At 34.7% G+C, this 15,366-nt stretch overlaps 1 protein-coding gene across 1 annotated transcript in view; it reads left to right on the top strand.

Moving 5' to 3' along the window:
* Positions 1-15,366, top strand: part of LOC145307582 (integrator complex subunit 1-like) — a 56,041-nt gene that overhangs the window by 37,450 nt on the left and 3,225 nt on the right. The window contains exons 7-12 of the mRNA XM_080150036.1: positions 3,093-3,183; positions 4,818-4,927; positions 5,353-5,412; positions 11,136-11,262; positions 12,554-12,634; positions 13,813-13,917. Of these exons, the coding sequence (XP_080006162.1) occupies positions 3,093-3,183; positions 4,818-4,927; positions 5,353-5,412; positions 11,136-11,262; positions 12,554-12,634; positions 13,813-13,917 (574 nt within the window). The remainder of the gene's footprint in view (positions 1-3,092; positions 3,184-4,817; positions 4,928-5,352; positions 5,413-11,135; positions 11,263-12,553; positions 12,635-13,812; positions 13,918-15,366) is intronic.

Here is a 15,366-nt window from a genome sequence, read left to right on the forward strand (position 1 = left end):
TAGAATGACAGTGGTGATTGTTCTGATGGATCATATGATAGGTCTGCTATGGTCAGAAACTCCTTTCCTTTGTGTTGGTGGTGGTAAATGACTGTGAGTTCTTCCCATATCCATTTGAGACTTGTTGATTGCTTGATGATCATCATATAGTGGTCTCTTGCACAGCATCCAGCAATGATGGTTATGAAATTGTTAAGATCCCTTTGTCTAACATCAATATCACCTTTAGTGTCATCTTTGTGAAGGTTTACAATTCTGTCCTCATCTGTTTCGGCTGCTGTCCAGGTGGAATACATGCCTTTTTCTTTATAAAGCTTAAAGTTTTCATGTTGATTGAGGTAGTTCATAAGCTCGTTCCACCATGCATAAAGATCTGCTTCACTGATGTTATCTTTTGGAAGTCTTTCTGGTTTGCTTATCTTAATACCACCAGGCATTTTTACTTTTTTCACTTAATTGTCTGTGGCTGAGGTTATTGGCTACGGATGTGCTGGGTTGTAGGACTGCCGCTGCCACCACGTTAGGTAGCTCACCTGTTGAGCCTCTGATCTCAGTTCATCTTTGTTGAGTCAAGCAGTGATGTAAACCGCAAGCTCCGACTCTAAAAGAGATGCGTTAGTGAGCCTTGAGTGTTCCCGTGAATAGTGTGAATGATTGTTGAACAAGAGACATATGACAATAATCTTGATAATAAAGTTCACAATCAGATTGAACACATGGCAATACATATCACTTTAGTCAATCACATATTCATGGGAGCACTCCAGGCGACAAATAAATATTTCTAATAATTGAAAGACTTATTCATTGCTTACATACATGAGGCCAAGAATGTATGTTTATTTTTATTGATAAAATTGCTTGAGGATTTTGATAAAACTTTAGATAAAATGTTTATAAAATGATTATATAAAAGTCCATTAAAATCACTTATAAAAGTCCAATAAAATCATTATGAAGAAGACTGTTTATCAATAAATATTAAAATACTTATGCTGATAGTTTGAAATGAATATTGATTTAGAAATTGTATTTATTGATGATGACTTGGAGCTTATTATTGATGAGACATTTATTGTAAAGATCGTCATGTTTATTTCTGATCATGCTAATTTGTCATTGAGATCTTCTTGCATCATATATTCATCATCATTATTATTATCATCATCATCATCATTCTTGGTATCATCAATCTTGTTATCATCAATCTTGTTATCATCAATCTTGTTATCATCATATCAATCATCATCTTGTAAGTCTTCTTCATCCTAAATAACATCAATATAAGCTTTGATTATATTTGTGATATTTACATCATGACGGATCTTCAAAGAGGGTTTCAGTTTCAAGGGTGAAGGTGTCCCAGTCTGCTTTACGGAAGTTGTGGAAGGTTTTGACAGGGCGGGGGTTTCTGTTGATTTCAGGGAGGGAGAGGAGGATGGGGAGGTGGTCAGAACGGAGGGTGGTGAGGGTGTGCCAGGAGAAGTCAAGTGCAAGGTGGGCAGAGCATAGGGAAAGGTCGGGGGAGGTAGGTTGGCCGTTGGGGGGGAGGCGAGTGGGGGAGTCCTCATTGAGGAGGCAGAGGCTACTCTCATTGAGAGCTTCCAGCAGAGCCTCCCAACGATTCATGGCAGATTGGTCAAGGGTTATGGAGTTCCAGGCAGGGTTGTGGGCATTGAAATCACTGACTAGGATAAGGTCATTTGGGTTGTCAAAGAGGAGGTTAAAGTCAGGGGTGTATTGGGGAGGACAGGAGGAATGTGGAGGAAGGTAAAGGTTGATGATTTGTGTAGGAGAGCCATTGCGGGAAATATGGATACCATCAATCTCTAGGGGGCCATTGGAAAGGTGATTGAGGTCAAGGTGGGTGAAGGGGATGTCATCGGCAATGAGGAAGGCTATTCCTCCACCAGGTCGGTCTTGACGATCCTTCCTGAGAAAGTTATAGCCAGGGAGGAGTTTGGGATTGGATTTGCTGGAGAGTTTGGTTTCTTGGAGGCAGGCGATAGGGATGTTATGGGTAGAAATAAGGTTGTGGAGTTCATCTTGGGTGGTAAGGAGGCCATTACAATTGAATTGAAGGACAAAAGGTTTACCAGGAGGTTTTCGGAGGGCAGGGGTGGGTGGGGGAGGGGGCGGGGGTGAAGGAGGAGCTGAAGGGGAAGGTGAGGGAGACGGGGAGCTAGGTGATGGGGGTGTAGGGGGTGATAAGTTAGGAGAGGGAGGGGGTGAGGTTGGGGGGGAACAGGAAGGGCAGAACCAGAAAGGAGAGTAGTGGGTGGCAGATGGGAGGAGGGAGCATTTGGGGTGGATCCATTGGAGGCAGGAGTTACATTGGAAGGAGCCAGTGGATTTTGTAACACCTAAGGAACAGACTGTGCATGGGAATTTAGGACCGCGGGGTTTGGATGGGGGTGTTGGTGGTTGGGGGGAGATTGGTGAAAAGGGAGTTATTGAGGCAGAAATGCAGGGTGGGCAGGACCAGTTGGAATTGTAATCGGATTTGGATGGAAGGAGGGAACATTTAGGATGAACCCAAAGTTGGCAGGAGTTGCAGAGGAAGGCACCAGTGGAGCGGGTAATATTGCGGGAGCAGGTAGAACAGGGGTATTTAGGGCCAGGATTTGGATGGATGTCGCCAGAGAGGATGAGGGGAGGAGGGGGAGGGATGTTGGAGGGTTGGAGTTGAAAGGCCTCCAAGGCCTCCAGAGCTGACAGGGGCTGACTTAAAAGCCTATTAGGCCGGCCCCTTGGTGGAAACCCGGACAGGGTGAATGGTCAAGCAGGTGTGTTTGATGCAGGTTTGCCCGGGGACTTCTTCTCCATCTCCCCGGATAGGACCACTCCGGAAAAGCTTGCATCCTCGGTCCTCGGCTGGATCTTTAAATCATTTTAGTGGTAAGCCAGATCGGGGTGAGCCAACTTTCCACCAATGAGAGCACAGCATTTTATGAAATGCCGCGCTGTGATTGGCTGAAATTCGGCTCACCCCGATCTGGCTCACCACTAAAATGATTTAAAGATCCAGCTCAGGTTACGCCATAGTTGTGGGTTTAAAAATGAAAGATGGATAATATTTAATGTTTGTTTGTAGAGTGATCCTAAACTATTTTTGTCTGGATATGTGAGAGAGGCGCTGTGCTCCTTACTCAAGAGAGATGTCAAGGAGAGCTTCAAGAGCAAAGGAATTTTGTCATTCTTAAGGATATTATTATTTTAACACAAGAAGACGACATTTAGTTACATAATTTAACGCGACAATCGCACACCAATTGTACTATGCTTTACAATCAGCTGATCTTTGTTTATTTTGTCATGTCAGGTTTTTAAAAAAAAAATTTCTGGTTTAAATTGGACTATAAACAAAATACTCTGGAAACCAATTCTGTGGTTATCTGGATTATTTTTTTTTTTATAAATTTTGCTTCTTACTCAAGAGGGTTGTCAAGTAGAGCTTTAAGAGTAAAGGAATTTTGTCATGTCATAAGGGGTTATTAAAGTTTTTTTTTTTATATTGCAACCATCTTGTTATCACTGCACAAATTGCACATAGTCCAAATTTTATTATAAAACTTGGCATGAGTGAGTAATTCTTGGTAGGTCTATTTTCTCTAAATCGAACAAAAAACTGGTGGCTTAGCCGTTAAATTTTTTTTTGGCTATTCTCAGGTTAAATACGTCACAAGCCCTATCTACACATTATACTTTTTGTTTTTAGCCTGTTCTAGCCGGTAAGCGGCTGGAACTAGAAATCTAAAAAATTGTTTTTGGTAACATTGATGACAATGAATAAAAGCAAAAATATGTTTCTAAAAGTTGATTCCTACGTAATTAATGGTAGATTTGCCCTGAAAATAGCCAAAAAGCGCAGGGAGGAAGGGAGGGGACAATGGATCGAATATTCAATTTTTAAGAGTCTCAGACTTTGGGTACTGGCGTAAAGGGAATGTGAACGAATTCAGCAGTTTCTGACGGACTTTCCCAAGAAAATGTCATTTCATGTATAGAAACTCTACTGTGATATTAATGTATTAAAAATCTAAGAACCCCCTTGAATTTAGGTAGCAGTTAAAAATATATGAGAAGGGTTGACAAATTTCTAAACAAGGTTTTTCTAGTGATTAATTACAGAATGTTTACTACATTGTGATGTATTGGTAATTTAATTTTCAAGTAAATTATTTTGTTTTAGATTATATTATAATGATCATTTTACAATTTTGGTCATATTTTCTGGATAAATCTGGTTTTGATTTCTTTAAATTGAATTAATTGCCCATTGTCCCCTTCCTTACTCCCTGCAAAAAGTGGCTAAACAGCTCAGCAGTTTAGCCGTTACTTTTCGGCTGGATGAAAAGTTTCGACATTAATAGTTGGCTACCAATAAAAAAAATCATCAATATAAGTACCTAAAGTTTTTAAATAAGTTTCAAAACTTTTGGTAGGTACCATTGAAATTTCCCAGGGATCTAAAGGGATAAGACAATGACCAACAAATTGATGTACATCCCCAATGATTATACACAAACTTATCCCTTCTGTACATTACAGTTAGTGGTTGAAACGTTAAGATACTCAACTTAATGATTCAACCAATTGAAATTCACTACAAGTCCCCGAAGTTGTCAACTAATAAGAAAACGTTAGTATAAAACTTTAGGGACTAGTGTACAGTACATTACAGTTAGTGGTTGAAACGTTTGAACACTCAACTTAATGAATTCACTAAAGTTGCTAAGCCAACGAATAAGAAAAGTTTATTATAAAACTTTGGGTACTATTTAAATATCCACCTGGTATGACAAGCTTATGTGTGCAGGTAACTCTCTTGTGCCTGTCTCCGCAGTGGCAGTGTTGATGCAAGCGTATCAGGAGGAAAAGCACTGGCCAGAAATATTTGTTAGAGTCTACATGGATGATGCTATAGGTATTTTTTATTTTTAGTAGCGAAGCTACTCTATAATTTACTTTGTATGCCCGTCAGCCAGTCCTTAACGCTATGCGGGGACGTGATTTTCTCGGCTCTTATTTAAGATATACAGCTGAAATTTTTAGTGAAGATTCCTATGACATTATCATATCTATGCCCATCTAATCTATTGTTTTATCCTTCTGTCTGTTATTTGGGTTGCTAGATCGATTCCTAGACTTTTATGTTTTTCTTATTAGCTTATAATGCTTTAAAAGACCAATCATTTTTAAGATGTCTCATGATTTATTTTGCATAAGAAAGTTTTTTATGACTTACTTTATTGATATCTTTTTCCAGATGACGCTAGCGTAGTCGCTAGTTTATAATAATCCAATGTCCCCTCCCTCCCTGGTGTTATAACCGTTTGTTGTATTGTTCAGGTGAAAGAGTTTGGGTTGACCATCCGGATGCCAAGCCTTTTGTTGATAATATTCTTACAGGTTGGATACACAGACAGACAGTCAGACATGCGCTCAGTCAGACAGACATTCAGACAGACAGACAGACAGACAGTTAGAAACAGACAGATTGACTTACATACAGACGGACTGACAGATGCCAAGCCTTTTGTTAAAATATTGTCACAGGTGACAGACAGACGGATATACAGACAGACATATCTATAGATACACAAAGATAAATAGATGTATATATGGACAGACAGTCAGACAGACAGACAGACAGACAGACAGACAGACAGACAGATAGACAGACATACAGATAGACCGACAGACAGACAGTTAGAATCAGACAGATCGACTTACATACAGACGGACTGACAGATGCCAAACTTTTTGTTAAAATATTGTCACAGGTGACAGACATACATATCTATAGATACACAAAGATAAATACAGCATGACCCTCGAAAAAGTATTTTTAAGCATCTGCAGCCTATATTTCTTAATAAAATATTAAAAGATTCATATGTACTTGTTCTCTATAATTTTCTACATCAAAGGATATCAAAATATTTTTTTTACATCAATTAACAGCCGAGATTTTTAAAGCCAAAGTTTGGAAAAAGTGCTTGAGAAACTGGATATTGCTAAATATTTCTTAGTTTTTTATTAGTATATTACTTTTTATCAACCAGTTAAAAAACAAATAAGAAAGAAGAGCAAGTTTACAATTGATACATTTTTTATTGCATTTAAAAACGTTACTTTTACATATAAAAAACTACTTTTCAAATTTTACTGAATACATTTTTCTTATAACCATTTTCCCTCAAATCTTATAATATCTCCCACTTATTAATAGATTAGATTAGATTAGATTTATTATTCTTGGGTGTACATACATAGAAAAAAAAAACAACAAAATAATAAATGAATTAAATGAATATTATATACATTTATATATACAGTCAAATTTTATTGATATGATTAATTTATAAAAAAAATTTCTTCCCAAATGGCAGTTTCCTAAAAACTAGGAAGTATGCAGTAATGTGTATTCACACATTGTTTTCATACAGGCCATATAAATAAGACAAAAAAAATAGAAAAAAGATAATAAGCAATAAATAAAATCATATTGGAGAGGAAAGAATGATAATAGGAAGGATTGATTAGGACATACAAGTCTCACACCATTATTGCAATAATAGAAATTAAAAAAAAATTTAACAAATAGATTTTGATTGATTTATCAGATTTCAAACAATATTGAAAAGAAATATAATTTTATCTACATTCTTGACATAATGGGTTGTTACACACTAAAGTTAAGCTTGATAACAAAGATTCTTTTAGATTTTTTATAAATTTTTTTCTTGATTGATTGTGGGTTAATAAATCATTATTACAATGGTTATTCCATAATTCTTGGAAATGATACTTAGGAAATCTTTCAATAGATTTAAACTTCGGTTTTTTAACATCAAACATATTAGAGTTTCTAAGATTTCTGGTATGTAATTGATTACGGCGAAGCCATGTACCTTGAAAGGAACTTGGTAGCTTACTGTTTATAAAATCATACATAAATAATAATTTCAAATAATTAGCTGATTCATGTAAAGGAAGGACAGTCATTTTTTTAAATAAAGGCATTGTGTGTGAGATGTGTTTCTTACTAAAAACAATTCTTATTGCCTTTTTTTGCAATTTAATTAATGGGTCCATAGTAGATTTTAGACCACAACTCCAGGCAGGTAAACAGTAAAGTAAATGACTATTTATAAGTGAGTGAAAAAGCATTTTTTTGCTATCTAAATTCAGTATATGTTTAGCTCTATTTATAAGAAATAAGGAACTAGAAATCTTTTTACGTAAATGTTCTACATGATATTTAAAATTCAAAGAAGGATCTATAAATACACCTAGGAATTTAATTGCAGGAATATTGCTACTTGAATTGACATAATTTAAGATTTTTATTTTCTCAGGATCAAACTCATTTTCATTGTTAAAGTTTAGCTTAATATTAAGAGCATTCCAATCAATAGTATTTTCATTTTTATTAAATATCATGATTTTAGTTTTATCAGGATTTAAGCTCATTTGATTACTCCTAAACCAATCAGATATCTTTTTAAGTTCATTGTTTAATTTCAGTTTTATCTCTGTAAAGTTTTTACCAGAAATTAAAAAATTACTGTCATCAGCAAATAATAGGGTAAATAAATCAGTACAGTTTTTAAGATCATTTATGTAGATTAAAAATAGAATTGGTCCTAAAATAGAGCCCTGTGGGACACCTCTATCTATGTTCAGCTTTGTTGAGTCAGTGTTGTTTACATGTACAAATTGCTGTCTATTACTTAAATAATTTTTAAACCATTCAAGTTCAACGCCATTAATGCCAATTTTTGACAACTTTTTAATTAAAATAGAGTGTGGAATTGTATCAAAACATTTTGCAAGATCACAGAAGACTCCAATTACAGTTTTATTATCATTTTTTGCTTCAGCTATATAATTTAAGAGGTGTATCACGGGGTGTATTGTAGACTTTTTTGATTGAAATCCATACTGATGTTCAAAAATGATATTATTTCTAATCAAATAGCATGACAGTTGTTGATAAATGACTTTTTCTAAAACTTTTGAGAAAATTGCTAATAAACTTATCGGCCTATAGTTTGATGGATCAGCTTTTTCATTAGAATTATTCCCTTTTAACTTAAAAATAGGTATAACTTTTGCGATTTTAAATTCAGAAGGTATTTTTCCAGTTAAAATAGTTTGGTTAATGACATGAGAGAGAGGAAGGGCAATAACAGAAATTATTTTCTTCAAAAAAGAATTTGACAGGCCAAAAATATCCATACTTTGTTTATTTCCCATTTTTTTAACAATATCTATAACTATATTTGGGTTTATTGTATGCATTTTAAAACTGGAATTATAATTAGGTATATAGCTACACGGATCAATGTTAGAAGGATTTATTTTAGATGATATCTTGCTTGCTACAGAAGTGAAGTGTTCATTCAATTTCTCAGAAATTTCTGCATTATCTAAATATATAGCATCATTAAACTTCAATTCATTGATACATGTTGCTTTATCTTTTGTTTTTCGGATTGCATCTCTAATAATATCCCAAGTTTTCCTCAAGTCAGATTTACATTTTTTTAGCTCATTGCAATAATACAATTTTTTAGCTGTTTTTATTGCACGATTATAGACATTTCTATATCTATTATACATCCTAATATTATCAGCAGTTGGTTCATTAATACTTAACGTGGACAATTCAAATTTTTTATCTCTACATCTCATTAAACCATCAGTCATAAATTTTTCAATTTTATGTATGTTCTTATTAATTCTAATCCTTTGTAAAGGAAAAGAAAGTTCATAAAATTCATTAAAAAGCTCATAGAATTTATTAAAACAATTTTGGGGTTCTAAACTGTTAGTTACATTTTCCCAATTAACATTTCTTAATAGATTGATAAACCCAGTAATTTTTTCTTCATTAATATTTCTTGTAAAAAAATAAGATTCTTTACTTGCTTTATATGAATAAGGTGTTATTGTGAAAATTGGGAAATGATCAGATATATCATTTAATAAAATTCCTGAATGAAAACTATTATCTTTTGCGTTAGTAAAAATTTGGTCAATACATGTTGCTGATGTCCTAGAAATTCTTGTTGGTCTTGTTATCAAAGATAAAAAACCATTTGCAATGCAATTTGCAAGGAAATCATTTGTTTTTTCATGACAGTGATACTTTAAGATGTCAAAATTAGAATCTGTGAAAATGTAAGAGGCACATTTAAAAGACATTAATTTACTTTGTAGGTTAGAAAAATTATCAATAAAAAAATCCATTTGTTGAGATTCAGTAAATCCCATTATAGAAGTATTAGGCCGGTAGACATTACTCAAAACAAATTTTTCTTTGTTATATTCAAGTTGAATTGTGAGTGACTCAAATAAGCCTTCTTCAAATGTTGACAATTCATTCAATATTTTGAATTTTAGATTTTTATGAATATAATAAGCTATCCCGCCGCCCCCTTTATTCTTTCTACATTTATAGATAAATATATAATCATCTATTTTAAATATATCTTGGTCATAAATATGACCTTAAATAGACCCCTCCCCAATTTATGCTCATTACCAGAAGGATTAGCGCAACCTTTACCAATAAATTCACGCCCACTTATCAAATTAATCTAAGACACATAAAAATCATTTAAATTATTAAATGTTTAATAAAAGTTTGTAGCTGTAACTTTTTGGTTTTTTAACTTATTTTGATAAAATAAAAAGTGTTAGATTTCTGTTTATGTAAACTTTCAATTTGCTACTATTTTTTATAGGATTTCTTTCTGTAAGGGTGTTTTTGCAATTTACACTAATCTAAAAATGCCTTTTAGAGCACGTGAAAAAAGTGCTTTCAGCATGAAATAAATTTCTTGGAAACATCTTTATATAAGTTTTATAAAAAGTATTGAAATTATGAGGAAAACACGTCATTTCATTTTAAAAAAACATTTTTCTTGAAAAGTTACTTTTTCCTCAGCCACTTTTTCAAAACTTTGGCTCAAAAAATCTCAGCTGTTAATTGATGTAAAAAAAATATTTTTATATCTACTTATGTGGAAATCTACAGAGAACAAGAACATATACATTTTTTGATAATTCATTGAGAAATATGGGCTGCAGATGCTTAAAAATACTTTTTCGAGGGTCATGCTGTAGATGTATATATGGACAGACAGTCAGACAGACAGATAGACAGATAGACAGATAGACAGATAGACAGATAGACAGATAGACAGATAGACAGATAGACAGATAGACAGATAGACAGATAGACAGATAGACAGATAGACAGATAGACAGATAGACAGATAGACAGAATGACAGATAGACAGATAGACAGATAGGCAGATAGGCAGATAGGCAGATAGGCAGATAGGCAGATAGGCAGATAGGCAGATAGGCAGATAGGCAGATAGGCAGATAGGCAGATAGGCAGATAGACAGATAGACAGATAGACAGATAGACAGATAGACAGATAGACAGATAGACAGATAGACAGATAGACAGATAGACAGATAGACAGATAGACAGATAGACAGATAGACAGATAGACAGATAGACAGATAGACAGATAGACAGATAGACAGATAGACAGATAGACAGATAGACAGATAGACAGATAGACAGATAGACAGATAGACAGATAGACCGACAGACAGACAGTTAGAATCAAACAGATAGACTTACATACAGACGGACTGACAGATGCCAAGCCTTTTGTTAAAATATTGTCACAGGTGACAGACAGACGGATATACAGACAGACATATCTATAGATAGATACACAAAGATAAATAGATGTATATATGGACAGACAGATAGACGGACGGACAGACAGATGCCACGCCTTTTGTTCATAATATTCTCACAGGTGACAGACAGACAGAGAGGCAGATATATAGACAGACAGAGATAGATAATGTGAAAGATACAAAGAGATAGATAATAGGATATATACAAAGATAGATAGATATATAGTCAGACAAAATGACAGACATTGCAAAAATAGAAATACATATTAGGATATTTATATAGAAAGATAGACAGACAGACAGAAAGATATATAGAGATACATACAGACAGACAGAGAGACAGATAGAGAGATAGAAAGACCAATCACCCTTTTTTTAATACATGATATTTTTTTCAGCATTTAACACAATATTACCCCCTCAAGTACGAGGGGGCGGTGGAGGGGGCAGCGGAGGTGAGGGGGGCAGCTTTGGGGCGTGTCCCTCCCCCCCGACAGGCAGTAGTGGTAGCAGGACTCCTACCAGGTGATACATTACGATACATGATTTTTCAGAATGGCTGAGAGCCAGCTCTAATATTGCGATTGTCTGTAGACGAAAATATAATACTCTCTGTACCTAGCGAAGCTACCCTATGATTCACTTTGTCTGTCCGTTCGTTGTGATTTCTCGGCTGCTTTTCAAGATAGACGACTGCTATTGTTTTCCTATACCAATAAAGTGGCTGATTTAAGAATTAATTTGATAAAGGTGTAGCACTCTAAAATTTGGCCTGGCAGTTGTTCTAATATGGTTTGATATAAAACTGTAAAGAAACGGCGGCAAAACCGCCGCTGCCGCCGAAAACCGCCAATGTTTTTGCTTTTTCTCGCAGAATTATACAGGAGATTTGAATCATTTAAGACAAACTTATTAGGATTTTCTACCTAATAAAGTTGATCATTTATTTGCTCTAAACACTTTTTGGATTTTACTAGGTAATAAAAACATGTCCCAAATCTACAAAAAAATATCAGGTGAAAATATATGGAAAATATTTTGAAAACAAAGTTTATCCCTACTGATTCAAAATTGTCAAAATTAACGAGATAATAATAATTTATCGTAACGTATAATAAACAGCTTTCCACGGATATAAAATGAAAAAATTATAAGATTTAAATCGGTTTACTAGCCCCTAGGAGCCAAATTACCGGGGTAACAAAACTGTTTTTAATATTATGATTTTTACCTTCATATTCGTGGATAATTGTCTTTTATAACTTTGCAATACATAAAATTTTAGTAAGAGTGAATACCGGTTCTATTCTTCTGAAAAATTATATTGTGAAACGGTTAGGTAGTAAGAGGAGTTGTCGAAAATAAAGAAGGGGGACAATGGGCTGTTTATTATACTAGTCCCCAAAGTCATAACGTTTCCTATTTGTTTGTACAACAATTCGAGGACTTACGTGAATTTTGGTTTATCTGCATTGGGGATGTACATCAATTTATCTGGACTGCAAGTGTCTTATCCCTTCTTCACAAGGTACTTTGTGTAAAAGAGGAATCCGTATCGCTGCCGCTTTGAAACCGATTAATATCCGCTGGATTAGAACCAGGTCTCAGTCATACTGAAAAATTAAGTCTAGCATCATATCTAGTTTTTTACGAATATAAAAATATACAATCATTATATGATTAAAACCAGTTTTTAGCCCGTGCCGTCAGCATCTAGGGGGCTAGAAAAACTTGTTTTAATCTTATAATTGTAAATTTTATATCCGAGGAAAGCTGTTTATAATACGATGCGAGGAATAACTATTTCTATTTTCAGAGGGGATGAGGAGATTCAGATAATTGATCTACCTATCAACACAGATACTGATCTTGATGCTTCAACAGGGGTTAGTCAGAGGTATGTATGTCTTGTCTGTCAGTCTGTCTGTCTGTCTGTCTGTCTATATATCTGTCTGTGTATTTATATATTTGTCTGTTTTGTCTGTCCATCCGTCTTTCTGTAAGACTGTCTGTCTATCTGTGTATGTCCATCTGCCTGTATGTTTGTCTTTCTGTCTGTCTGATCGATTGTCTAATTGATCTACCTATAAACACTGACACAGATCTTAATACTTAAACAGGGGTTAGTCAGAGGTATGTATGTCTTATCTGTCTGTCTAGATTAAATGGACAATTCCCAATGATTTATGATAACGTTTTCTTATTTTTTGGCTTATCAACTTTGGGGACTTTTATTAAAGGGGGGGGGGAGGGGGGGGGGCGGAAGTGACACTTTTTGAGTTACAGCCTTATTTTTTTCACACAACACTTTCTTTTATTTTACTTGTTTTGGAACTGTGAAAAAATAACGTTGGAACAGCCGCCATCGCCGTTTATCGCCATTAATTTTTTTTATATGCTATCAAATGCTACTATGCACATTGCTAAAGTCAAAGTTACATTAATTAAGATATTTCTCGCCTTACAAAAAAACCTGTTTCTTATCAAATAACGGTTTTTTTATGTTCCATTAATAAAGTATGATATTACTTTATATGTTTCTGAAGGGTAAATATGAGGTAAATTTTTATGAAAAAAAGTTTATCTCAGATGATTGAAAATTGTCTAATTTGGCGAGAAAAGGCAAAAAAAATTCGGCGGGAAACGGCGGTTGTCGGCGGTTGCGCCGCCGTTTCTTCACAGTTCCAGTAGAATTGACGACGTTTTTACCCCACCTTCAATCTTCATCCCTACATATTATTTTAAATTTATTTCGCTTGTTGGCACTGATCGGAAACATCCCGTCTTATCGCAAAAGTTAGCTAAGGGCCGCCTCAAAAACACCTTCGGTCATTGGACCTACTATTTCTTAACAAATTTAAGTTTTGAAATAATACGACTTTGAGACCCAAAAAATCTGACTAAAATTTGCTGAGGTAAAAAATGAAACTAGAGGCAATAGGCTACATCTTTTGTTTCTTAAACGTTTAGAACATTGTAAATAACGGTTTAAAAAAAAATGCTGAGTGCTGACCGGTTGCACCTCACGCTACCCTATACATCCCCAATGATATTAAACAAAACTACTTAATCTAGGTACACCGCCCAACAAGAGTACATAGAAACCCTGGTGATGAACACAGTCAGAGAGAAGTTTAATTCAAGACAGGGAGCAGACAATATCACCAGAAATTTTCTCAGGTATAACCAGCAGGTTCCAGGTATCACCAGCAGGTTCCAGATATCACCAGCAGGTTCCAGGTATCACCAGCAGGTTCCAGGTATCACCAGCAGGTTCCAGGTATCATTAGCCGGTTCCAGGTATAATTATTCAAGACAGGGAGCAGATAATATCAGCAGAAATTTTCTCAGGTATAACCAGCAGGTTCCAGGTATCATATCAATCCTGTTGTTGTAGTAGCCTTGATTCTCTGAAGTTAGGATTCAGATGCACGCAGAGATTGAGAATCCTTGGATCAATCTTAGATTAGTAAGCTTCGCGCACTGCTGATTGTAAAAAAATTATGTAAAAATTCCTCCAAAATCGCATAAAAAATCTACAAAAATTAAATAAGATAAAATTTATTTTCAAATCGGTTTAGTTATGATCATTTACAGATATTATAAATCACATCATTTATTTATTTATTAACATGAGATTTTGTTTTTTGTTGTTGTAGATTTTTATGCGATTTTAGAGGATTTTTCACACAAAATTCTTAGCGAGCCTCACTAATTTTGGTAAGGCAGTGAGCCAAACAGTTTTTAAGAATCAACCTCTGTTGTTGTATGGAATAACAAGTATTAATTGGATAAGGTAGGTAGCATAACTTTTGAGTCTCTACTACAGTATAACACAGTGTGTAAAATAGTCTTAACAACTTTTGTTTTTTAGTAGCGAAGCTACTCTATAAATCACTTTGTCTATCCGTAAACTATAGGGGAAACGTAATTTTCTCGGCTCCTATTTAAGATGGACAGCTGAAATTTTTAGCAAAGATTCTTATGACATATGGCCATCTAATCTATACATTGTTTTTTTCCATCTGTCTGTTATTTGGGGTGCTAGATCGATTCCTAGATTTTCAAGTTTTCGTGATTTTCTCAATTTCTTTTGAAGATAGAGGGCTGAAATTTTCAGGGATTAAGGGGGGGGGGAAGTTCTGACACATTTGCGTAAACGGTGAGTATAGGCTTTATCTTTGGACTGAGAGGATAGGTTATTAGGGATAAAATCATTCTTATATGATGAATTTCCCCCAGATTTAAGATTTTTTGGATAGGCCTCCAGGTTCCGGAGCTCCAGGCCTCCAGGTGGTCTCTGTACAGGTAAAAATGAAAAAAAAAAAATTTTTTTTAAGTTAAAAATCAACTTATAAAACAAAATATGCATATTTTTTCTTCAAATATGTGAATAATATTAAAAAATATGCATATTTTGTTTTATAAGTTGACCTGTAACTTAAAATTTTTTTTTTTTTTTTTTCATTTTTACCTGTACAGAGACCACCTGGAGGCCTGGAGCTCCGGAACCTGGAGGCCTATCAAAAAATCTTAAATCTGGGGGAAATTCACCATATAAGAATGATTTTATCCCTAATAACCTATCCTCTCAGTCCAAAGATAAAGCCTATACTCACCGTTTACGCA

Source organism: Acartia tonsa, chromosome 15 (genome assembly GCF_053477335.1).
Source record: "Acartia tonsa isolate MP-2025a chromosome 15, ASM5347733v1, whole genome shotgun sequence".
Taxonomy (NCBI): Eukaryota; Metazoa; Arthropoda; class Copepoda; order Calanoida; family Acartiidae; genus Acartia; species Acartia tonsa.